Source organism: Copadichromis virginalis, linkage group LG17 (assembly GCF_057382275.1).
Source record: "Copadichromis virginalis isolate Kocher_CV1m ecotype Utaka linkage group LG17, C_Virginalis_male_GT1.1, whole genome shotgun sequence".
In the NCBI taxonomy this organism is placed as follows: domain Eukaryota; kingdom Metazoa; phylum Chordata; class Actinopteri; order Cichliformes; family Cichlidae; genus Copadichromis; species Copadichromis virginalis.
Genome location: NC_140634.1, coordinates 17,065,331 through 17,091,752, shown reverse-complemented (window position 1 = coordinate 17,091,752; position 26,422 = coordinate 17,065,331). Strand labels below are relative to the sequence as shown.

The 26,422-nt window shown below is 43.3% G+C and overlaps 2 protein-coding genes across 3 annotated transcripts; one reads left to right on the top strand and one right to left on the bottom strand.

Moving 5' to 3' along the window:
• Nucleotides 1-1,633: 1,633 nt before the first annotated feature.
• ovch1 (ovochymase 1) lies at nt 1,634-8,558 on the bottom strand. The gene is made up of 13 exons (XM_085435956.1): nt 8,307-8,558; nt 7,993-8,088; nt 6,842-7,025; nt 5,215-5,290; nt 4,606-4,795; nt 4,385-4,524; nt 4,103-4,253; nt 3,985-4,026; nt 3,635-3,854; nt 3,364-3,521; nt 3,179-3,277; nt 2,904-3,037; nt 1,634-1,795 (listed from the first exon to the last, which is right to left on the bottom strand). The coding sequence occupies exons 1-13, from the start codon at nt 8,344-8,346 to the stop codon at nt 1,634-1,636; spliced, it is 1,692 nt and encodes a 563-aa protein (XP_085292082.1). The 5' UTR covers nt 8,347-8,558.
• Nucleotides 8,559-8,640: 82 nt separating this feature from the next.
• Nucleotides 8,641-25,886, top strand: parp12b (poly (ADP-ribose) polymerase family, member 12b). Of its 2 annotated transcripts, XM_085435959.1 has the most exons (10): nt 8,641-8,711; nt 10,969-11,089; nt 11,183-11,634; nt 21,460-21,595; nt 23,154-23,418; nt 23,863-23,934; nt 24,577-24,703; nt 24,778-24,946; nt 25,053-25,173; nt 25,497-25,886. In XM_085435959.1, exons 3-10 carry the CDS (start codon nt 11,300-11,302, stop codon nt 25,604-25,606), a joined length of 1,335 nt encoding a protein of 444 aa, XP_085292085.1. In that variant the 5' UTR covers nt 8,641-8,711; nt 10,969-11,089; nt 11,183-11,299; the 3' UTR covers nt 25,607-25,886. The 2 variants fall into 2 exon arrangements, with proteins under 2 accessions (XP_085292085.1, XP_085292086.1); XM_085435960.1 differs by lacking the exon at nt 10,969-11,089 and having other exon boundaries at nt 8,642-8,711.
• The last annotated feature ends 536 nt before the right edge of the window (nt 25,887-26,422 follow it).

The window sequence follows — 26,422 nt, the reverse complement described above, 5'->3', positions numbered from 1 at the left end:
GAACTATATTTTTTACTGAATTTATGTTTACCCTTAGTCAGCAGTTTGAAATTTCTCACAGCTCCCTGCTGGGGCCCCTGGATTGACTCTGGTTGCTGGTGTCTCTAGCGTCACATGTTTTAGACTCAACTGAATCAACTTCAGCTTTGGTTTTCATTACATATATTTTATTAATAACTAAACTTCATTTCCATCCATTTAATATAATAGCTAGTCTGTGAGCTAACAGGAAAGGGAAATGGATTTGAAAATGAGTGGAACTGCCATGTTAAATAAATCTTTATTTCTCTTTTTAAATTGAATTTAAAAAAAATCTGTTTGCTAATTTGGGATTTAAAAATTGTTTTTTGAAATGAGACTTTTGAGAGTTTAATAATATTTTGTGAAATCCAACATGGATTTGAAGTATTTATTAATGGATTAATCATTCATTTTAAGTGTTTTAATTTTAAACTAAATTGTTAAATAAATTACTGTATTAAATAAATACAATTAAAAATTAATTTATAAATGCATATTTTATTGCATCCCTCTGGACTGGAATAGCTGTTGTCTTTACATTAGAAAGCCCCTTGTTGTGATTTGTTGCTCTATAAATAAAGCTAAGTTGGCTTTACAGTCACATAAACAGCATACTCTGCTTCTATGATCAAGTGTAAATTCTATGATTATCAGTGTGTTGCAGCTTCACCCTGTGGCGTGATGGAGAACTGCTGGTAATCTTCACTTTAAATCCTCAGAGGTGGATGTGTTATTTTTACGTTTAGATGTAACTGATTAATTTGACCATTATAACCTGTCAGGAGTTGGTCTGTTGATTCATGTTGTTGGTTACACACATATAAAAGAAGCTCTGAAAAAAGCTTGAATTACACAGTTTAAAAAAAAAGCAAATATGATATCATAAAGTTATAGCTTCAGATGAAGTGAAGACTCAAAGTTGCCCGTCTCAAAGTCAGAGTTTGTTCTACCTCCGTTTCTTCCCCTTTTCATCTCCACTTTACCTCAGTAGTTATTTTGCCTGTCAATGAGGTGATTTTACTCGCATCAGAAGAGTTGGAGGAGGCGGCTGGCACAAAGAGGTCTGGGAGTCTGCTTGGACTATGGAAGGACCCGGAGAAGCAGCAGAAAATAATGGATTTATAGACATGCATTTACTATAATTACCCTAAAACACTTAATAAGGACTTATTGGTGAGTTTGAGCCAAGTCTTTTCTACAAAGTTGCAGCTTTTGTTTTGGGTGTTATTTAAGGCATTTCCTGCTGTGCCTGTGGTTGGCATGAAAAGAGGATGATGCAGCATCTGTAACCTGGTTTATGAAGCTGCTCCAGAGTCCAACGCATCAGCATTTAAAAAAAATCAAATCCAGATTCAGACTCAAAGACGCGACTGTATTTAAGAAAAACAAAGACGTGTCAAGGAAAACGTTTCTGATCCTTTTTATAGCAAGGATCAATGATCTGCTTCCACAGACGGAAACTGACAGATTGAAGAGATTTATAATAAAAACAAAAATCTAATTTAAAACTTGGAACCATGGCTGACCAACCAACCAGATGTAAAACTGGAACATCTGGACTGAATGTGTGATGAAGAGTAAAAGTCAGCTTGATTAAAGAGTTTATTTTCAGTCAGAATTTGAAAATCATCTTTCTGATCCACGACTGATAATCTGACACTCTGGTGAAGATGGCTGGCTTCTCTGAGTCGCAGTGCCAGCTGCCCCATGTGGCAACACCAAACAGGAAGTAGGTGCCATATTTCTGACAGAAGAGTGGTGCTCCAGCGTCTCCCTGCAGAGACAAAGAGTGAGTTTCTCCTGATGGTTATCATCACACACACACACACACACACACACACACACACACACACACACACACACACACACACACACACACACACACACACACACACACACACACACACACACACACACACACACCAGATGAGGGCTGAAGGTCTTCCACGTCAGCCATGTTGGATCCATAAATATTTGGACAATGTTTTTGTTAATCAATGAAGTGAAGACTTTTAGCTCTAAATCAAGAGGTTTAACAAAATATTACAGTAACTGTTTATGAAATACAGACATTTTTATACTCAGCAGGCCTAACCTTCACAGCCAAGACACAAAATATGAATGATGAACATTTATTGATAATGAAGCAGCAAACTAGACCCTCAGTTGGGCATTAAATACCAAACTGAAGGCAGAGAGCCAGAAAGCATCTGAAAGTGCTGAAGTAAAGACCTGCACAGCATCACGAGGAGGAAACACAGCAAGTAGTCAACGGGGATTTTTATAAATTTGAGAAATTGTTCTTATATTTATGCTATTGTTCAAGTACTTATGGACCCAGCTGGAGCTACAGGCTCATGAACCTCAGACTTGGAACATTTCCTTCTGGAAGAAACACTGATTAAGGTAAAACCCAAGCAACTTTTGTAAAGAGTTAAAGAACAGCTTATGATTACAGAGAGGCACCACAGACTGGACATGAGATCGTGGAGTTTAGAGTCGATCACAGTCCCTAACAATGAGGAGTGTCCAGATCATCAAAATAGCTTTAGGATTTAAAAAAATAAAAATTTGTTTATTCTCCCTGATAAATGTTTAAAATGGAAAATCCACAACCTGAAATCACCTAAAGCACCTCAGTGATGTCATTTCTCTTTCTTCACAAAGCTTGTGTTCAGTGATGCATCTTTAAGGGAAGAGGATGTTTCACTGATAAATTACATGGATGGATATCCATCCTGTATTAATAGCTTTACAGGTGGTCAAAACAGCTCCCACCAACACTGAACATTAATGGTATCCACTGCTGTGTGCAGTAGATGAAGTTGTGCCGGACAGCTGTGCTTTGAAAGGAACACCAAACCGATGTCGGGTTTAGTTACCATACAGGATGTGGAGCCTGCAGGATGTGAACAGATGTGAGAGTCAGTGACGAAGCCTCCCCATTTCTGCCTGCAGGAGGTTGCGTTGACGAGTGTGAGCCCAGCGTGATGCAGCCGGTCTGGATCAACACCCTCTACCAAATTAAGAAGGGTCAGTGTAAAGTACGATCAGGATACACAGGTCTGAAGTCCTGTCACATGACTCAGTCTGATCACACACCAAACTACTGGTTGTTCCTGTTCTGTACACTATGCAGGAGGAATGAGGATGTTACCTTTCGCTTTAGTTGCTCCCCAGCCAGCTGTGATACAAGACCAGGTGTCATCCAGGTCATCATCCTCATCAGGGACACAAACTGGAGACACTTCAGAACCTGTAGACAGAGTCAGGGCACAGTGAAGATTTCTCAGACACAGTGAAGACTTCTCAGAGTCAAATCTCCTGAAGGTTCAGGCTCACCAAGTCTGGCAGCACTGCTCAGGTGAAGCAGTGCCAGGTTAGACTTTGGGGGGAAGCCCGTTTTCTGCGGCGGGTTAAAGACTTTGTCCACCAGGATGGTTTGAACTGGCAGGAACTTGATGTCATGAAGCCCCAAAACTGCCACATCCGCTTTAGCCCTGCAGTAGTAGTAGTAGTAGTCGTCGTCGTCGTCAGTAGGAACATTAGCAGAGCTGACACGTGACAGATTACACTGCAGTACTGGAGCCAGTATTAATGGTAGCAGGACTACCTGACACCGCAGTGTTTGGCGGTGATAACCCAGTGGGGGTGGATCAGAGCGCCGCTGCAGTAGTGGCGACCATTAAACTGTAGGCTGACCTGCCAGGGCCAGAGGAAGGGGCAGGACTCAGTCACATTCACCACGGACAACACGCCGTCCACGGACAGCGAGATTTCGGCGAGGCCGGGAGTCTGATCACAGCCGGAGCTCTGCTGCTTACCGCACTCCTCTGTTACCCCCACATGCAGGAAGGGACAAAATAGAAACACCTGAACTACATGTTGATACACTGACTGGTGGATCTTCTGTTGCAGCTTAAAGATGGTGTGATTAAAAAAAAGAAAAAAGAAAAAGCTTACCTTCCTCTATGAGGTCATCTTCAGACACTTGAGCCTGATCACCTGGAAATGGAAGAAGTCCTTCAGAACAGACTCCACCTGCTGCAGGTGTAGAAAGGTCGTGGACTCTGAAACTCACCCATGGTGTCAGACATCCACTGAACATGCTGCTGCACTCTGGTGTACACTCCAGGTCTTTTGGCACGACCACAACCCACCCCCCAACTCACCAAACCTGCCAGCTCATACCTGGTGCCTGTGAAGCAGGACAGAGGACCTCCAGAGTCCCCCTGACACACATACAGGAACACAGACACCACACGAGTTTCTCAATACTATCCAGATACATGCTGACTGAGGTTTCCTGGTCCACATGATGAACATTCCTTGTTTTCAGGCTGCACAGATGTTCAGCTTGTACCTGACAGGCATCCAGTCCCCCTTCATCCTTCCCAGCACAAAACATGGAGGGCCTGATCCTGCCTAGGTAGTACTGGTTGCAGGTATCCGAGGGCAGGATGGTCACATTCACTTCCTGCAGTCTGTTGACTCGAGGGCCATCTGGCGATGGAGAAAGAACACAAAGGCTCAGATCACACCTGAAGAACCCCAGCTTCCTGTGTACAGCAAACATTTCCTCACTCTCTCGGGTGGAGCCCCAGCCAGTGATGGTGCATTTCATGAGCAGAGGCAGCGGCGTCATCCAGATGTCGATGGGTCTGACGAAGTGGTTGAACTCCAGTGGTTTCTCCAGCTTCACCAGAGCAATGTCGCTCTCTTTAGACTCAGTGTTGTAGCTGTGATGAATGAAGATCATGGAGACTCCCACCAGCTAAGCAGAGAGATGGGAACATTTTCTCATTTCACATCAGGACGATTGTCTGTGCTACCTCCAAGGAACCAAAGAACCAAGAGAACACAGCCTGGAGCCTAACTCCGATCCCACCCAGATATCCACAGACTGAGGCTCCTCAGCAACCCAACAATAAATGACAATGAAAAGCAATCATATTATTATTCCTCCTTAAAACATCATAAGCTATGCAGTCAATGTCTTAGGTTATTACTGCTGTTTTTGCAAAGTGACAAAAATCCTTGTGCAGTGTGTTAGCACATGATGGTATGACCCACATTTTAAGTTTTGTTCTAAACCCTGGACACAGAGTCACTGCTGTCTGCAATGCTGCTCGACTGATCAGCCTTCAGCTGACGTTTTTGATGACAAACAGAGTTTACAGTTCAGTGCCTGACCTGCTCCTGAGGCTCCTCAGCTTTATCCAGGTCATGTTTTCCAGCAAGAACCATCCACAAGGATACTTTATTATGCCTGTAACACAAGTCATGACATAATACTTAGTACTGATGTATTATTGTACAGTCTTTACATTCCAACATAAAACACCTCGGGGTGACTGTTACTATTATACCATATAAATAAAGTTGCTGACTTAGTTTGATGTGTACTCAGTAAGATAAGATATAAGATAAGACTGTATTGATCCCACAGCAGGGAAATTTGTGCATTTCCTCAGCTCAGGTACAGATATCAGAAGAAAAACACAAAAAATACAAATAAAACACAATAAATACAAAATAAGTAAAATAATACACTATAACGGCACACACAGTATGTGATTATGGATAGAGGGTTGTGAAAATATGCAAGACACAAATTTCACTATTCTACCATATCTATTACTAAGTAATAGATATCTATGAGTATAGACAAGTACACACTAAATATACATATGTATACATACACATACACCTGCACATGTCCATACATATAAAGGTACATTATGCATGAGTTGTGACCGTAGATGTCCACAATGTCCAGTGACTCATGACATTGTGATTGAGGAGTTATAGAGTCAAACTGCTGTTGGGATGAATGATCTGCGAAAGCGCTCCTTCCTGCAGCGAGGGTGTTTCAGTCTCTGACTAAAGGAGCTGCTCAGCACACTCACAGACTCATGTAGAGGGAGATGTTGGTTGTTCATGATGAATGTCAGCTTTACTAAGATCCTCCTCTTGCCCACTGGCTCCAGAGGACATCCCAGCACAGAATAAGACCTCCACACCAGTTTGTCAGTCCTGCTCCTGTCCATGCATCCGCTCCCCAGCAGGCCACTGCATAGAAAAAGGCAGATGCTACCACAGTGTCATAGAATGTCCTTAACAGAGTCCTGCAGACTCCGAAGGACCTCAGTCTCCTCAGCAGGTGGCGTTGACTCTGGCCCTGCTTATACAGGACATTTGTATTTTTAGTCCAGGCCAGTTTATTGCTGAGGTGAACAACCAGGTACTTGTAAAAGTCCACAATCTCAGTGTCTTCTCCTTGGATGTTAACCAGTGTTTGTAGGGGTTTACTTCCTCCTGAAGTCTATGACCATCTCCTTTGTCTTGCTGGCATTGATTTGGAGTGCGTTGGTCTCATACCAGCCAACAAAGTCAGTGATGACCCTCATCTATTCCTGATCATTCCTGTATGATATGCATCCGTTGATGGCTGTATCATCTGAGAAATTCTGTTGGTGGCAATGGTCCAAATTATAACAGAAGTCCGAAGTATACAGGCTAAACAGGAAGGGTGAGAGAACCGTGCCCTGTAGCACCCCTGTGCTGCAGATTACCACGTCAAACACAGAGGTGATAAACCTGATCCTGGATCTGTCCTGGTGTCAGAGAAGGTTGTTCTGAGCCAAAAACGCTCTAAATGTATTACATGTACTACTGCTACCATCTGACCAGGTCTAACACTGGAACCCTCTCTGAACATCTCAAACTATTCTAAACTATTTACAAAAAAAAAAAAAAAGAAAAAAGAAAAAAAAAAGCCAACTGCAGAGGCTGCGACAAAACAAACGTGACCTCTGACCTTACGAAGCAGTGGGCAGCAGAGATGACCCACAGCGGGCTGACGATAGCACCCCCGCAGGCTGGCATGGAGGCGAGCTGCAGGGAAACCTGCCAGGGCCACGAGTGAGCCCAGGCCTCCTGACCCCCGATGATTCGGGTTTCCAGCTCCTGCTCCAGCATGAAGGAGCGCACCCCGGCGAGGTCTGAGGGCAGAGGTCAGAAGAGAGCTCAGCTAATTATTTCAGATAAAAACTGTTCAACCGCCAATGTTACAGAAAAATGACCATAAATACATAAATAAGCCAACGGGTTTAAGGAGAAACTTCAAAATAAAAGCACAGGCAGCATGGTACAACATATAAAGAGTTAAAATATTTTCAGCACCAATTTAAAAACATGAAACATTTTTATTTGTCAGTGAAGATCTGGCAGGGTTTCACAGGATTTTACTGTTTTAATACAAACTTACATACTTTAAAGTAACATTTCTAAATTATCTTTAAAAAAAGCATTTTAAAAAAATGTTTAAATCATATGCGTATGATTCTTCCTCTTCAAAAACTAAAATATTTCCATTTTAATACTATTACAAGCCTATAACGATAAGAAAATAAAAATATTTGTAAAAGAAACTTGTTTTTTAATATATATATATATATATATATATATATATATTTTTTTTTTTTTTCTTTTCTTTTCATGAGGTCATTTTATTTCTCATTTTACTGAGCATCTTTCATATCACCCATGGAGCGCCAGGACTGCCATAATGAATTAATTAAATACACCATTAAATAATTAAATGTGGCAATAATTAATTAAAATTGGAATTAATTAATTAAATAAATAGTTATGACATGTAATTGATTAATCATTGACACATTTAATTAATTATTGACATATTTAATTAATTAATTATTGACACATTAATTATTGACACGTTTAATTTATTAATTATTGACACATTAATTATTGACACATTTAATTAATTAATTATTGACACATTTAATTAAATATTCATGTATTTCACAGTTTAATTAATTATTCACACATTTAATTAATTATTTAATGGTGTATTTAATTAATTCATTATGGCAGTCCTGGCACTCCATAATCACCGGGTTCCCACGTGTAACGTAAAAACCTCGGACTCGTTAACGCGTGGATCACCTGTGAAGCCGAAGCGTGCGGAGAACAGCGAGCTTTCCTGCGCAGTTCCATTTACAGTGGGGTTCCGCTGATTCTGGATCTGTGTCGAACCTCCAGCTGCAAACAAAATATTAACAGCTGTAACGCACAGCAAACATAAAAACCATTTAAAACGGTTTTGGAGTCGCTGTGTCTTCAGGACACTCGAGGACACCCTCAGGTGTAATAGTTGTAAACTCTGCATCCAAAAATAGTCCTACTAGCAGGTGACTGATCAGGCTGCACAAACACAAACCAGCAGTGTGTGTGTGTGGTGGGGGGGAGACTTGTCTCACCTGTGTAGACCGACAGAACACAGACGACCAGCAGCAGCATGTCTGTCTCACGTTCACCCTCAGAAGACTTACAGGCTTCACGCTGCTGAGCTTCACCTTCATCAGCCTGACCTGTGTGATTGCACACACCTGTACGAGACCCCTCCCCCCACTGTCAATCTGCAGCATTCAGTGTGACAACAGGTGGGAGACAGGTGAGTCCTCCAGTGTCTGTGTTGTCCCTTTTCCACTGAGGATTTCAGTTCGGACCCACTTGCATTAGAAGACTGGTACTGCTGATGTCAGCGTCAGTGGGAGGAGCTTCTACCAGAAATTGTAGCTGGAGCTGGCTTTGCGTGTGCACGCGTCACTGGATGGAACAGGCATAAAATCAAAGAGAGCGCAGTCCCGCTGATGGTGCTGGAGGTGAGTAGAGTGCGCAGCTGTTTTTGTGTGTTGCTGCAGCAGCCACATCACGGCGTGGGGCCGTTTGAAACAGCAGGTTTTTGTGCGTGACGCTGCTGACTGACACAAAAGCCTCTGAATATCCCACCATTCAGAAACGATAGCATGACATCAAGTCCGAGGTCTGAGTGGAGCATCAGGGCCCTGTTTCAGGAAGCCGGTATAGTGCAAACTCTGAGTAAGTATACCCTGAGTTAACGAAAACTCTGGGTTTTCGGTTTCACAAAGCGAGTTTAGATTAATTCTGAGTGAGTTACTATGACGACACACTCCGTGAAGCTAACCTGCCCCCTAGCAGGTTTACTTCAACTAACCCTGACCTTCTCCGCCTCTTTGTCGGAAACCTGACTGTAGGAAGTGTCAGACATGGCGTGTCCCTTCCTTGAAGAGCCAGTAGATGTTGAAGCCCAAATTCTCCGCAGAGCTCTCCGCCGGGAGAGAGTGATTAGAGCGCGTTTGGACATTTTATCATTTCCTGATGATTTCCTGTGTGAACGTTACCGTTTTTCAGCACAATCTATAATTTATTTGAATAACATCCTCAGGACTAATATTGCTCATGTGACACATCGCGGACATCCTCTCAGTTCTGTACATATTATTTGTATTGCACTTCGGTTTTTTGCAAACGGGAGCTTTCTGTATAATATTGGTGACGCTGAGCACGTTTCCAAGGCTACCGTCTGTCGGGCAGTCAGGAATGTTACAGTTGCACTGAAACGTCTCCTGTACTCGTTTGTGGTGTTCCCCGGTCATAGACCCACAAGATTTATCAAAGAGGGATTCCACAAAATTGCAGGTAGCAGGATGAACAAAACTTAATTCATGATGTGGTGATACTTGAACTACTACTTAAATGTTACATTTATTCCCACGGTTCCCAGGTGTGATTGGCTGTATAGATGGCACTCACATTCCAATCATTGCTCCTTCAGTAAATGAAGGAGACTATGTGAACAGGAAGTCTTTCCACAGCATTAATGTACAGGTACATAGTTCCCTGTAGCATTTCAAACTAACAAATTATTTCATTATAGTAATGGATGCTAATTTGTGTTCTCTGCACTGTGAAGATCATATGTGATGCTGCCAACATTATCACAAATGTGGAAGCCAACTGCTCAGCCTCTGTGAGTGGTGGTGGTGGAGGACCCCCACCTGTTTTTCGGGCCTCCACTTTTTTTCTAGTGGCTATAACGGGTCGCATATGAGCATACAGAGTAAGCAAATATGTACTTGTAATGTGCTCAGATAATTTCAATAAGTGCTTACAGAAAGAAAATTAATGTAGCCTCTAACTGCAATTGATTTACATCGGACAAACAGACCAAGCACTATGGCTCATAATACAATTACACCTTACCTGTTTGGACTATATTTTTATATTTCATTTTTACTTGCTGCCAGGAATGTTTGGGGCCTGTTGGGTTGCACCTGCGCTCACATCACATCACAAAATAAAATGTATGAAATAAAAAATAAAATAAAATATAATAAAATAAAATAACGTGTTAAATGGGTGGGAAATCCCTAGATCAATGTTTAAATTAACACTCACACTCTGTCGGCTATGTTTTGCCATGCATGCTCTCTTTCTTTTGCAGCTGAGGCTGTGTTACTTTTTTTCCGCAAAATTTGCATGTTATCTGCATATACTGCCATCAGAATTTCGGCCTCAAGCGCTGTAAGATACATTGACCGCGCCTTCTTTCCCTCCGTCTCCATGGTGACTCGCTTAATCTGCGCTCCACTAATCAGGGCTTTATGTATCCTCGTGCGCGCGCTTAATTTGGGGTTAAAGCAACTCCGCGTTGACTGAACTAATTGTTATCAGCCTTTCTGAAACCGAATATTCCGAGTTGGACAGTTCGGGGTTACTCAACCCCGTGTATCATTTTTAACTCTGAGTTTTCTAAACCGGCTTCCTGAAATAGGGCCCAGGTGTTGTCACCGGTAACACAGTAAAATGGACCGTGACAGTCATTTTATGAAGAGTTTCAATTTATGGTTCATGGCGCTTGCACACAAATTAGACAAAGCTAAACGTTCACGACAACCACGAGCTTAGACTGAAGTAACGACGTCTCTCGTGGTGGTCCTTTGACGGAGCGAGCAGTGTAAACACGTCTGCACAGACACGCCGTACACTGCTGCACAGACAACTGGATGATGACATGGTGAAATAAATCCTGCATGTAAGCTTTATGAACTCTTTCAGTGAAACACTGAGTGACGCGTTTACTGGCGCTCATAAATGTAAGTGATGATCCAGTGATGAAGGACCAGAGCTGTGCTCGAACCAGGACTCACCTGCTCCGGAGAGAGAGGCAGACACTTGGGTTTGCAGTTTGTTTATTAATGTGACTGACATGTATTTTACTTTATTTCCGGTTGTGTTATATGGTGCTCGCCTGTATTTATTATTGTGGCAGTGACAAACTGATGAGGCTCCGCGATTAAACGTCACTGAGAGCGGAAGCCCGGCTGTCACATGCTTGTCGGTCCGCCTCCCCCGTCCTCAGTCGGAGTCTGGACGCCGAGCAGAGAGCATGTCTGGGTGCGACCGAGTGATCTTTGAGGCCACTAGGCTGCTGTGCGCCGCCGGAGGAGCTCTGCGGCTCCCGCAGCTATACGAGGAGCTGCGGCGACTCTGTCGTGTCTCCGAGGAGCTCCTCTGCAAGCTGGTCTATGGGCATCCCCGCTTCCTGCTGGTCCGTGGGCCGGAGACGGATGGCTGGCTACGCCCCGAGGACTGCACGGTGCTGGCGCAGACGTCACTGCGCGTGTGCGTGAGCCACCGGCTCGGGGAGCCGTGCGCAGACTGTGACCAACTGCACCTTTGCAGATTCTACATCTACGGAACCTGCAAGTTCGGCAAGGGCAGGTGTGTGTGTGTGTGTGCGTGCGTGCGTGCGTGCGTGTGTGTCTCTCTCTCTCTTTCTCTCTCTCACACACACACACACACACACACACACACACACACACACACACACACACAGAGGCTGAACGAAAGTTAAGGAAATGAAACAGAAACAAAAGTTTCCGCCGCAACAGAGACATCCTTATCTTCATCATCTTTATCATCCACACATCATCCTTATTACCATCTTCATCATTATTCTTATTGTTGTTGTTGTTGTTGTTATTGTCGGTGGTGGGTGTTGTCTCTAAAGCTGACAGGAAACAAGCTGACACCTGCTGCCAGACGTCACTGTGACGTCAGCAACCAGCTGATTGTCAGATGAGTTTTGTTTTCCTGAGAAATGAGACCACAGGAACAGGGGCGGATCTAGAGAAATTTTCTTAGGGTGGCAAAGAAATCAAATGGGGTGGCAAAATCAAAGCCTTTTTTTTTTTTTCTTTTTTTTTCCTCAAACACATATGCAGGTGGTTACGTATGGTTAAAATCAAATGCAGTAAGTATACACGTTTTTCATATAAATATAGTCTATAACTTAATTATTGTCTGTAGCCCACATAATTACACACTTTAGTTACATAAAACATGTGAGTTTTGATGTTATGTGCTGTATAGCCTGTATAATAAATAAATATGTAGCCCAATAAGTATAAAATCCAGAAAGCTACACAACATGGGGCGGTTCATTTACAAACACAAGTCTAACTTAAGTTTCACACTGTTTTTTGTTAGAAAACAATCACATTGTTAGATGCTTAAATTACACAATGTCAGAAATCTGCACTGTCATGAAAATTTAAACCTAATTTTTCATGATTTGTTGGATTCACCCACTGAGGTCTGAAATACAAACGGCCATTTTTGACTCCTTTTGAGTTTACATTTGTATTTCACCCTCAGATTGTTTCATTTTATTTTTTTCCCCTTGCCTTGTTTGGTATCATTCTTTTCAGCTCAACTGAATTTAGTTGTTTGTTTTTTTTCCACTGACATACTGCATTAGTATTACTGATCTGAAATCACACAAAGAACTTAAAATCCTAGTAGTATTTCTTTACTGTAAAAAAAACACAGACATGTTGAGTACATTTTTATAACTTGAAATGCAAATATAAAATGTACATTTTGTAAACATAAACAACAATTTATCTATAAAAATTATATTAAACTATATTATAAAAATGCAGACAATACACCTGCCGTTTTGTTTTTTCATTTTTGTACAACCATTTTAAAATATTACTAAAACTAAAATGAGAGAACAATCAGGTATTGCAATAAGATGTGTGCCAGTAAAAAAAAAAAAAATACACTCCACACTAAATGTCACAAATCTCCCACATCTTAAAACTCTCTCGCTCGCTCTCTCTCGCTCTGTCTCGCTGCCGTTACGTCACTCCCAAAACTCTCCCCTCTTCCTAAACAGCTGTTACGAGTTCAAAATTGGGGATGGAGACAAGAGGAAAAACCACAATAACAACACTGGTCCGGCCGGGTTAAGTCAAACGATGATTTTAATAGTCACACGCGTGGGAGATGGACACTGTATGCAGACAGCCTCAGATCTCAAAATGGTGGAGCATTGATCAAACTCTTATAGCCTCTGGTGTCCCCACCTTATCATAAAAGCCTAAACATTCACATGCTTTCTCTCACACGGCGCCTAAGCTACGACCTTGGCTCCCTGTTTATCTGCTCCTGCTGAGATGGGGCAGAAAACTCCAGCATGTTCCGTTCTCTTCTAATCAGACAAATAAGGCGATGACTTTCTGCGAACAGTATTTCTTATAACATCATAAAACAATATCATTCATCCACAATAAATCAGCAGTCTAATGTAATGCAAATCAATTTAACGAATGCAATAGTTATCAGTTTCTTCTAATTCAGGAGAATAATGCAAACTAAGACTACATAATAATTCACAGCCTTTAATTAGGGGTATAACATGGCATAAAATAATATTATAATTTAACACAACCAAATCCCACGTGCTGACTTTTTTTTTTTTTTTTTTTTAAATTGGTCGACATGGTACGTTTTTCCACCGATAGGAAACATGTGGCTTTATTTCTTTCTTTACGGTTTTCGTGCTGTCCTTAGAAAACGCTTAAAACACACACAAAAACGTGACGACAGTATTTAGAAAAAAGCGTGGCTTATATATATTATCATAATTCTGGATTTACTGGCCTGTAATTAAAATGTAAAAACTTTGAAGTCCGAACTTTCAATGAGGGCTGAAATAGAGACTGAGCGTGGCTGCAGCTTGTTGCTATGTCAGCTTACATCAGTCATGTGCAGTGGGGCGGACCTGTTTGGTGCCCTGGGCGGACACTCCCCCCCCCCCCCCCCCCACACACACACACACACACACACACACAGACAAAACATATTAAGTATTGAAAAAAACAACTCTCAAATGACATCCTGTACTTGTGTACAACTTAGCTCAGAGAATAACTTCACAGCCTCGCCTCTGTCAGTGCGCCCCAGGGTGGCTGTGGCTACAATGTAGCTTGTCATCACCAGTGTGTGAATGTGTGTGTGAATGGGTGGATGACTGGATGTGTAAAGCGCTTTGGGGTCCTTAGGGACTAGTAAAGCGCTGTACAAACACAGGCCATTTACCATTTATTGTACATTAACATAAAACTGTTGTACACACACACACACACACACACACACACACACACACACACACACACACACACATATGAAGAGAGAGAGAGTATGCATAGTATGCAAACAGCTACCAAACAGCCATCATAATTCGTCATACAATGAGAACAGGACGAATCAACAATTAACAATGACTAGTTAATATTAAAATCTGTAACATAATGTATTGTTTGGAGTTTAGTCTGTTACTGTTACTATTTTTACCATTTCTTCTTGGAGCAACTGTAACGCACATAATTTCCTTAGGGATTAATAAAGTATTCTGATTCTGATTGTTTCAGGATGACCTGCCATTATCCAATGACACGTCTGCTTACCTGCATCTTTTGCTCGTTTCTCCTCCTCTTCTTTTCTCTTTTTCTAAACTGAGCACCTGATGGCTTTGAACTTTTCTTGTCCATCTTACGTTGGTTTTAATTTTGCACTCCAGTATGAGCACCCATCCCTCAACCAAAGGATCACTACAATATAATCTAACACACCTACACCTTAGTTCACAGATTCACTTTGTCTAGGGTGCATTTCTGAGATTTTACACAACCCAGGATTCAAATCATGAATACATAATGGGCTTGGATTTACATCATTGTGAATGAAATGTGCTCTATTTGGAAGCAGCAAGGCTCTCCTCCCCTTTCGACGGGTTGTGTGTGAGACTTTAAATCATCAAACTGTAAATATTAAATTGTTATTGATCCCTTTACCCCTGGTCCTAAAGTGTATATTTATTTTCTTACTCTTCTTATATCGTCTCTCTATATACTGGCCTGTATGTAGCGGAGATGACAATAAAGTTTACTTTGACTTCAGCAGCGAGCAGGCGCACCGAGGGCTCTCGCGCTCACTTTTCATGTATAGAATTTCGAAAAAACATCGGTGCAAATTATAAGTCTGTATCATAATGTCTGGTGTTTTCGTGTTTGTTGGTTTGCTTTTGTGATATCCTAAGACTAAGGAACCACGGAGACCATGTTTAGCTCACAGTTACTTCTTTATTAAGAGAACCGGGACATGCGCCCCACAGAGTGAAAGCTCTCCAACAACTGTTGCCCCCTGGTGGACAAATCCCTGCCACAACATAACATTCCTCCCCCCTTAAACTGGAACTACTCTGTAGTTTTAATCACTACAGAAAATACCCATAAACAAAAACTTCACCTTTATAAAAATGCAACAACCCCGTCCCCAGCCTTTATTTAAATTTCTTTAAAACCTTTAGTCCAACAGTCTTAGGTTAACCTATAACAGTTCACCGTAATCACGGCACAAAGTCTCTCAGGTGCTCCGGCGGTCTCTTGGTTCTTTGCGATCGCCGTAACCCAGTGGCAGGTGATTCCAGTGAATCACTACTCTCCATATGTGGCTTCACCACTGGTGTAACTTGCACCTCCATGTGTCTCTCATCCTCGTCTCCTGTCTCAGCGCTGATGTTTGGGGCTGCCTTTGGGGGCTCGCCTGGGTGGCCTTCAGGCATTCCTGCTGCCAGGCACGGCTCCAGGCGGGCAAACAGCTGATCGACGTGACGCCTCACCACTGTCCCATTGCCCAGCATCACCAAGTAGGAAACAGGCCCCGTCATCTCCTGTATAAGTCCTGGTATCCATTTGGGTCCTCTGCCATAGTTTCTGGTATATACTGTGTCTCCAATAACAAACATGCGCTCCTTGGCATGTCTATCATGATACAGTCTTTGGCTATCTTGTTTTGCTGTCACTTTCTGTTTCAAGTCAGGGTGTATGAGATCAAGAGTACACCTCAACTTCCGGCCCATCATCAACTCAGCGGGAGACTTCCCTGTTGTGGACTGTGGTGTGATTCTGTAACTAAACAGAGCCCTGTTTAACTTGGTTGCCAGTGTGTCTCCAGTACTCTTTTTCATGAGTTCTTTGAACGTTTGCACTGCTCTTTCTGCTAACCCATTGGATGCTGGGTGATATGGAGCAGAGGTGACGTGAGTGATTCCGTTCTTTGCCATGAACTCTTTAGTTTGTGCCCTTACAAAATACTGGGCATTATCTGAGACCACCATCTCAGGAAGGCCGTGCGTGCTGAAACAGTTTCTCAGGCAGTCTATGGTTGCAGCTGCTGTAGCGGATGGAACTGGATACACATCTAACCATTTGGAGTGGGCGTCCACTATTACTAAGAACATTTTACCCAAAAACGGGCCTGCATAATCGATATGTATCCTTCTCCAGGGCTTTTCTGGCCACTCCCAGGGGTGTAGCGGTGCCTCTTGCGGCCTGTGTCTATGTTCTTGACATGTACTGCAGGACCTCACCTTGTCTTCAATGTCATTCTCCATATGCGGCCACCACATGTAGCTTCTGGCCAGGCCCTTCATGCGGCTCATTCCTGGGTGTGACTGATGTAGCTGTTCCAAAAGGGGGCGTCGACGTCGTTCTGGTATCACCACCCTCGCCCCCCACAGCACACACCCATCCTGCACACTCAGCTCCTGTTGTCTCTGTCTGTAGGGCTGAAAATTAGGATGCTGCGTAGTGGGCCATCCTCTCAAAGCATACTCACGCACTCTGGAGAGTATGGGATCTTTGGTTGTCCATCTTTGCAGCTGCTCAGATGTCATCACGCCCTCCTGGTCCTGATCTACCATCAACACTTGGTCCTCAGCTGCCACCTCTTTAGGGAGGTTCTCTGGAAGAGGGAGACGACTCAGACCATCAGCATTACTGTTATTTTTGCCTTCTCTGTATTTAATGACATACTCATAGGCTCTTAATAACACCGCCCATCGCATGATCCTCTGTGATGCCATCTGAGGGACGGCCTTCAACTCATGGAACAAACTTATCAATGGCTTATGATCCGTGATAATCATGAACTTCCTGCCGTACAGGTACGTATGAAAATACTGTACACCAAATATTACAGCCAATCCTTCTTCATCCAGCTGTGAGTAGTTTTTTTTCTGCTGTATTCAGGGTACGCGATGCAAACCCAATGGGTTTTTCCTGACCATCTGGCATGCGGTGAGCTAGTACTGCTCCCACTCCATAGGGGGACGCATCGCAAGAAAGAATTAAATCCTTTTGCTCATCATAGTGTACCAATACACTGCTTGACTGCAACAGTTCCTTTGATTTGCAGAAAACCTTCTCCTGTGTTGGTCCCCAACACCATGGTTCCCCCTTTCTCAGAAGCTTGTGCAGTGGGGCCAACAGTGTGGACAAGTTTGGCAAGAACTTATTATAGAAGTTCAACAACCCCAAATAAGCTTTGAGCTCTGTCACTGATTTTGGGGGTGGCGCCTCCTGCACTGCTTTCACTTTTGCTGGCACTGGATGTAAACCGGTCTTATCTACCCGATGTCCTAAAAATGTCACTTCCTTCTCCATGAATTGACATTTGCTCCTTTTTAAGCGCAGGCCCGCCTCCTCCAACTGCTGCAGCACTCCATCCAGTGTTTGAAGATGTTCTTTGTCATTCTTTCCCGTCAGGATGATGTCATCCAGATACACTGCGACATTGGTCAGACCTTGCAACTAGAGCAGGGCGATATGGCCAAAAATATTTATCACGATATATATTTGAAAATTTGCGATAACGATATAACCGACGATATAATTGATGCAAGACAAAATACAACTCCACAACATTACTAGCGCAAAAAGACAACCTTCCATTTATATTCACTTAAACAAGAAGCTGGTTTTTATGTACATTAAAGCTTTATAAAAATGTAACAGTACAAATGCAAATTGCTTGCTGAAAGTTTAACCAAAAGGCATTTCCACTAGAAATGGGCTGACATGTCCTGAGCATAACCATGTATAATATCCACTGAAGTTAAAAAGAGGTGCTTTGCAACATTAAACTGCAGTGTGCAGTACGCATTTTTTGGACCATAAGGTGCACGGGATTATAAGGCACATTAAGCGAAACAAAGCAGTCAGATAAATCAAACTTTATTAAACTCATTCTTCTTCCTTCCTCCATTTCTGTACCATTGATTCCTTAATGTTGAATTCTCTGGCAGCTGCTCTATTCCCATGTTGTTGCAGTATATTAATGACTAACCTCGTATTGTGGATGGATTATCTCAGTTGTTCTCCTGACTGAAGTTTGGTCCGTTTACAGCATCCTGCCATGCGATTGCATTTGTCTCTAACCATGAAGAACCTTCACGTTCACTTTTATAAGTGGAAAAGTGTTAGTGTTCGTCCTCCAGCTTCACTGTTTATGTTATGCTAACATAGCTGTGTCGCTAGCGATCACGTAGCACATCATTATATACCAGCTAGCCCAACTTCAGTAACCCTACAAACGTCACTGCTGTTTAGTTTCCTGTCTTCATTTATGTTGGAAGTGATAGCAGAGGTGTACGTTTGATTTTTTTCAGAAATCTCTCAGTCAGAACATGCAATATCATGCTTAGGTAACTAGCGAAACTAGCGAGCTAACTTCCGCTAGCTTCCTGCTAACTTCTAACTCCGTTAAATGTAATAACTTTTGTTTTCATGGATGCCTGGAAGTTAAACTTTATAGTTACACCTCGTAAAGCAGCAATGCTGATCGTTTTATTAAAGATGAAAGAATTTAGACAGTTTTTAACTCTTAGTGATGCTGCAGTGTTGTTTGACCTGAAGCATACGGAGTTTAGGACCCAGATTACTCCCAGATTTAAGAGCATCTTAGTCCGACAAATACGACAATAACAACGGCCGCTTGCATGTTCTGCAAAAAAATGTGCTTTGTTGTGTATCTGACGGACAAACACCAAACCAGTTCCACATCACGGAAGTTGCACCATTTTTACAAACCAATTCTGGATCATCTGTTTCACTCAACAATCGGCCATGTGCGTATGTAAACAAAGACACTGCGCATGCGCGTTTTACTCCCATTCTATCGCGATATTTCATTTTCCTATCGTTGCCTAACATTATACCGGTATTACCGTGAACGGTATAATATGGCCCAGCCCTACTTGCAACACACTCTCCATGGTGCGCTTAAAAATGGCAGGACTTGAACTCACACCAAATGGCAACCTGGTGTATGTAAACAAACCCCTGTGTGTGTTCACTGTGACATACTTTCTAGATTCCTCATCAAGTACAACCTGTTGTATGCGTGACTCATATCTAACTTGGTGTATTTTTCTCCTCCCGCCAGCCCCGCTATCATGTCCTCCATTCGTGGAATGGGGTATTGTTCTACAGGCGACACCTTGTTAACAGTCAGTTTGTAGTCACCACAAATTCTGGCGCTGGAGTCTGGCTTTAGTGTGGGTACAATGGGTGCGGCCCACTCTGAGAATTTCACTGGTTGGATGATCTTCTCCTCCAACAGTCTCTCCAGTTCCTGCTCCACTTTCTTTTTCATAGCAAACGGAACTGATCGGGGCTTATAGAAGCACGGTTTGGCATCACTGGCTACATGTATCTTTGCTGCAAACCCCTTCAGCGTTCCCAACTCATCCTTAAACACTGTTTCATGTCTGGCCAGTATCCGCTGTAAGGCATCATCTCTGCCTTCTATCTTATGTACAGGTTGCCAGTCTAATTGGAGGGCCTTAATCCATCCCCGACCCATCAAACTAGTTCCAGCCCCTTCAACCACCACCACATCCAGTGTTTTCTTACTGTCTCTGAATTCCACCTGCACTTGGGCTGCTCCCCACACGGGTACCTTGTGGCCTCCATACGTTCTCAGTTTGATTCCACACTTGCTTACTTTGGGCGCATTACTGCCTTCAAAAAGTTTTTTTTAATGACTCCTTCGACATGATAGTGTAACCACAGCCTGTGTCTACTTCAAATGTCACATTCTGTCCATTTACTTTTAGCTTCTGTCTTATGGGTTCTTCCCTTGGGATGCTAATCTCCTCATGCACATTATACATAGTCACACTTGCCTTTATGTGGTGCATTTCAGCTCCTTCTTCCTCACTCTCCACATTCTCCTCTTCCAAGAAATGGGCTTGTTTACCTTGTCTGCCACGCCCTCCTTTTTGTTCCATTTTCATTCGGCAGACCCTTTTTATGTGTTCCACCTTTCCACAGTTGTGGCATTTTTCTGAAACAAACCTGCAGTCCTTGGCCACATGATTTAGCCCTCCACATCTGTAGCACTTCCTGACAACCTGTTGTGACGTCGAGCCGCCGTCCTCCATCTTGTTCACCGCTCCTAATCCTTTAGTGAATCGCGACTGTTCCGTCATGCTCTTCAAATCCACAATGTCTCTGTTAGCAGCCTCCATTGCTTGAGCAAACTTCAGCGCCTTTTCAAATGTTAGCAAATCCTCTGCTAACAATCTGTGCTGTATTCTGTCGTCGCTTATTCCACATATTAAACGATCCCGCAGCATCACCGTCAGGGAGTCTCCAAAGTTAGTCCTGTGCGAGCTTCCTTAGCTCCGCTACATAATCGCCCACACTTTCCTCCGGCCTTCTATTCCGTGTGTTAAACTTCCACCGCTGCACAGTTTCACTCGGCTTAGGGTGAAAATGATTGTTCAATAATCCCACCAACTCAGCATAAGAACGATCCCCTGGCTTGACCGGACTGAGTAGGTTCCTAATCAGGGCATAGGTCTGTGCCTTCCATTTCCACAGTGTAACATCCAACCACCTGTGTAAAAAGCGAAATTCCCATGGTGTTGTTCAAAATGTGCTCTGGCACAAGCATAACCATCGCTTGCTACTGAAAACAAGAAAAAAGCCGGTCCCGCTATGGCTGAACCATTTGTTAATGGTGGAGGGGAGAACACTATGCAATATATTCAGTTTTAGCATTTATATTCACTGTAACTACGCTCAAACTGTTAATGCTATCTTATTTTAATAAACAACACTGTCATATGCAAAACTGGGGTGGCACTTGGGGTGGCAAGGGATTCTTTTAGGGTAGCACTTGCCACTAGGAAGTTTCACTTCCTACGTGTTTGCATCACCATGCTAACTGATTCTGCAGACGATCATCACAAACCAGCTTCAGTCCTGAAAACACTCACCTGCTACAGCATGCACCACTGATCCATTATCTATCTGTCTGACTGATTGATTGACTGATGGACTGATTGGTTGATTGACTGGTATTGACAGCGGGGTGAGAGGAGCTGATGGTAAATGTACCTCCTCACAGGAAACCATGTCGATCATCCCACGACCTGCGGTCTGATCATAACTCCAGGCTGCTGAAAGAGTGCTCGCTGCAGCAGCTAAACGAGGACGAGCTCTTCCTGCTGCTGCTGCTCAACGACCCGGCGCTGCTGCCCGAGGTAACGCCCACACCTCACTCACCTGACGTCACAGGCTGTTCCTCAGGAGACGTGCTCAGTGTTAGCAGATGAAACGACTCTGCCCTTTACACAAGAAACGCAACTGTGCACAGATTCGTGGGACGCTCCTGAAGAAAAAAAAAAGTGAATAAGAAAGTGATGAAACGCAGCATGTATGAGATCACCATGGCAACAGACTCACCATTTGTTTGCCTCACATGAGGACACAGAGCTTCTTTAGTCACGTAACATCCACAGAAGAAGAAACTGAAACTGAAAGTAAAACAAAAAAAACAAAAATCAAAAATCAAAAATGAAAATCAAAAGTTGGACATGACCGAGGATCCTCAGGTAACCAGAAACTAATGCAGGGGGGTCATTTTACACAGCGGGCCACATAAAGCGAACTTTGACCTTTTAAGTGGGTTGGACCAGTGAAACTTTTGTCAGTGTTCTCAGCAGGGCTGAAGACCCGACTCCCGCGTACTGACCCGCCTTTCCCTGTTAATGCCCTACCTGGCCCCCTGGCAAAACTTTGCTAGACCCGCCCCTGAACAGTTACCAGCTGTCAGCTATGTAGAACAAGATCCTGGTGTTATTTGTCTCTCAGAAACAGTTCATAACTTCCCTTCAAATCATTCCTGTCACCTAAAAGGTAAACCTGTTTCTCCACCACCTGTTCAACTCTGATGATTCAGTAAGGACATCTCCTGGTTTCATCTTCACCACATATCCAAACCAGCAGCTGTTACAGCTGTGGCTCCAACAAACATCAGCTGATACTAGAAATTAATATTAAATAAATTCTAACAACAGCTGATCAAGCTTAAACGTGCTGCTGTTGTTTAGCGCAACATCTGGTGGTTTCCTCTTTCTGGTGCAAAGTAGGCCAAACAGGTGGGCCAAAGAGAGATGAGACTTGAGACAGAAAAGCCAATCAGCTGATCATTGATCAGTTTCATGGTTGAAGTAGCAACATGAGAGGGAAGGGGAGAGAATGAGAGAAGAAGAGGCAGCTGACAGCGTAAAGACACAGTATAACTCCAGCGTTGTCTCTTTTTTCATTCTAGCTGAAGTACGGGACAAATCGCGTTCCTTTTCACCGCAATACGGATGTATTGTAATTGGTCCAGCCCAGAGTAGATCATGACCAATTGGCCAATCCACCACCTTCCATTGTTTACAAAACAAACAAACAACCCAAAACAAACATCGCCCCATTAAAAGCGAGAAATCACCATCCACCCATCGGGCAAATGGAATGCCCGATGGCCAGTCCAGCTGTGACTGGCATATGAATGTATCTCACGGGCTGTAAGTTTGACAACCCTTACTCTAATCATTTATGTATCCGATTTAGCCGAGTCTGCATTTACTTCATCACTTCAACATTTGTGACGTTTGTGACAAACACTGCTTTTAAGGGACTTTCAGTAAAAATGTGATTGACAGCTGGATCCTTAAAAAAATCACACACACTCTCTCTAACCCAATCATGAAGGCTCTGTATGTTTTCTCTCTCTCTCTCTCTCTCGCTCTCGCTCGCTCGCTCGCTCAGGTGTGTGTGCACTATAACAAAGGCTTGGGGCCTCACGGCTGCTGTAGTTTCCAGGGCGACTGCACCAAAGTGCACCTGTGTCAGCACTTCGTGCAGGGTGACTGCATCTTTGGAAAAAAGTGCAAACGGTTGCATGCCGTTGACGAGCACGGGCGCCACATGCTGGAGGAGAGAGGACTGAGCTGTGACATCATCCACAACCTGCCTTCCATCTACAGCAACATCCACCAGCTCAGAGCGGCCTCCACCTCCACCACCTCCATGGGTGAGACTGAAGCCTGAAACAGAACCTGCTGATCCTGAGAACCTTGACCGTCTAATCACTGTGAGGATAGAGGAGGAAACCTGCAGATCAGGAAAAGTCAGATCAGTATTAGAAATCTGCTCCATAAAGAGGAGAAAATGATTCCATAAATATGGAAGAAAAAAAGCCTTTTATACAAGCGACTACTGCCTCACAGACACAACAATGTCTCCTCACTGAAGTCATAATTGCCAAAAATATAAATAATGTTACGAAGCTGGTGTTTCAGTGTGATAATCTGATAATGCTACACAAATATGAGGAGGTTATCCATAAACATGACACAAGATTCAGATTTCATACATGGCGTTCAGTGTCTATGTGTGTGTTATTACCTGATTACATGTTACTGACGTGAACACAAGGAGGCGCTCTGTACCGTGACTTCGGCTCTTTATGTTTCAGACATTGTTCCTGAGCCGTCTCACTCTCTGGAGATCTGCCTGCACTTCTTCAGGAACAGATGCAAGTTTCAGGGTGAGTTTTCCTACTTTCTTCATGCGAGGATCTGATTGGCTGAGAGGAAACTGCACACAGGAAGTCTCTTTCAGCCTCCCGCTGTGCACTTAGTCGTGTGCATCCAGTAGGTGGCAGCACAGGGTAGAAGTACAGACTCCAACATGAAGCTGACTCACTCTTTATAAATAAAGATTTATTTGTTTTCTCACTAAAACCTAAAATATTTTTCGTGCCTTGCTGGCATCTGATTGGTTTCTCTGGAAACATACAGTTTAAAATATCAAATTTTCTTTTATTTAATCTTCTTCAGTGCAAATATTTAATGTATATACATGACATCATGTTCAAAAGAGTTGAAGTTTATAAATTATAATTTATTCAAATTTGTCTTCCTAGATAACGTTTTCTGTCAAATCTGCCAGTGGGGGAAAAATGTATTATTTTGTGCTCATTGTTTTGATTTCCTTTATTTTTCATCTGTACAGTCCTGTTTGATTGTTATTTATTTTTAATTATTAATATTTTATTATTAATATCATTTTTGTTATTTTGTGATTGTATGATTGTGTGATTTTTATGATTTCCTGCTGGTTGCGCTGAGTTTTCTGTGGGCGTGTTCGTGCTCATTGGCCTCGCCTCAGTCTTTCGGTCTCTCTGCAGACTCGTGCCTGCAGGTGCACTTCCACCTGCCGTATAAGTGGGAGGTTCTAGATGGCAGCACCTGGACGGAGCTGCAGAACATGGAGGACATTGAGCGAGACTTCTGTGACCCGTCCAGGACTGAGAGGTCAGAGGTCACAATGAGTGCAAGTTGTTGATGTTTTTCATGCATCAGCCACTCACAGCTGCCATGTTTTTCAGCGCTGGTGTTCAGACCATCGACTTCATCACGATGACTCGAGGGATGCAGCCTGTTCGCCGTCTCTCCACAGTTTCCTCCGTGAAGAAGCCGTTATACTACACACTGACCACCAAATGGCTGTGGTACTACAAGGGGGACCATGGGAACTGGGTGGAATATGGAGAGTTGGTGAGTTGGAGCACCTTTAGGATCACTGTGTGGGAGCGAGCTGTAGAGGAATACAGAAAATGTTTATTTAGCTCCAGGTCTGATGTCTGTCTCGTACGTCCTTCAGGATGAGAAGCTGCGCTCCACATCGGAGACATCCTGCACTCTGGAGAAGAAGTACCTGTCTGACAGAAGAGCTAAAGTCAGAGTGGTGAAAGGCTACAGAGAGTACATCATCAGCTTCAAAGGTACTACTTCCTGTCACCTGCATCCCAGGTGTAACTGTGAGTTAATGAAGTGGTCAGGTTAGGCCCAGAACAAGTCCAGCATCCCTCCATGTGGGGACTCACAGTTCCACAGTGAGTGCCACAGTCAGGGCAGGAAAGTCAGAGGTGACGATTCCAACAGAAACTTCCAGAATCCCAGAATGAATTTTGGGAATGTCCCAGACACAATGGCATGCCCTGATTCAGCACATAGACACATCCCAGCCTTTAGGCTTCAGGTCCCAGTGTGTTCCTCTGTTACCGCTTCCTGATGGTGTCTAAGCATGTTCTCTCTCTCTCTGCAGACATGTACCAGAGGAACCACAAGCACAACACCAAGAGGAAAGTCCGCCGTCGCCCTCGCTTCGTCTCCCGGGAGGAGGTGGAGAGGCCGGTGTTAGGAAGTCAAATGTGACCCGATTATGTTGACTGGACCAGGCTGGGTGCCTTATCACAGTAGCAGGTGCTGCTGCTCAAGATTTCATCACTTCCTGGACGTCTGTAAATGATTACTGATGCATTCACTGAGCATGTTAACCACTTCTATTATTTTCTGCTTCTCTGTGTGTATGTGCCTGTGTGGGGGAAATTTATTCTACCTGTATTTCTATTTTTGTATGGGCTTTAGGCAATATAAAGCACCTTGAGGTCACTGTTGTTAATTTGGTGCTGTAAATAAAATGGAGTGATTCTTATTGGAGCCTTTTATTAATGTCTTTAGTTTGAGCTCTGTGGCTCTCTCAGCTGCAGGACGATCTGGTGTCAGAGACTCTGAGTCTACCTTTCTTTTTATTTGGTGTCCTCATCCATAATTTCCTTAAACCAACAGTTTGAAAATTGAGTCATGTGATCACAGAATCCTGGTGACCCCTCACAGACCCAAAGAAACGGCCGCGATCGTTAACTGAACTAAATATGAAACATTACTGCAGTTACTGCAGACTCAAACTTCAGCACAGACTGGAACGCCCGTGACGTCGGTCCGTTCAGAGCAGGCTTCCTCTATTATGGCTGCACTGTTGTCGAGTATCAGCTGTTCTCTGTAGGAGTGCTCAGTTCATCTTTAAGGTGAAAATACGGAGGGTGACCTTCAACAGAAACAGCAGCATTCAAATAAACTGGTTGGTATCTTAATCTTTTCCAGTCTAACTGACCAATCAGAGCACTTTATTACTCACATTCACACACCTGAATTAAGTCAGCTGTTACCAAACACACACGCAGAGCCCAA

Coding starts and splice junctions, on each gene's coding strand:
- ovch1 (XM_085435956.1), bottom strand. CDS start 8,346: ATGCTGCTGCTGGTCGTCTGTGTTCTGTCGGTCTACACAG. Junction 8,089..8,306: donor TGTTCTGTCGGTCTACACAG/GTGAGACAAGTC, acceptor TTTTGTTTGCAG/CTGGAGGTTCGACACAGATC. Junction 1,796..2,903: donor CAGGCTCCACATCCTGTATG/GTAACTAAACCC, acceptor TTGTCTCTGCAG/GGAGACGCTGGAGCACCACT.
- parp12b (XM_085435959.1), top strand. CDS start 11,300: ATGTCTGGGTGCGACCGAGTGATCTTTGAGGCCACTAGGCTGCTGTGC. Junction 23,419..23,862: donor CACCTCCACCACCTCCATGG/GTGAGACTGAAG, acceptor TTTATGTTTCAG/ACATTGTTCCTGAGCCGTCT. Junction 23,935..24,576: donor GAACAGATGCAAGTTTCAGG/GTGAGTTTTCCT, acceptor GTCTCTCTGCAG/ACTCGTGCCTGCAGGTGCAC.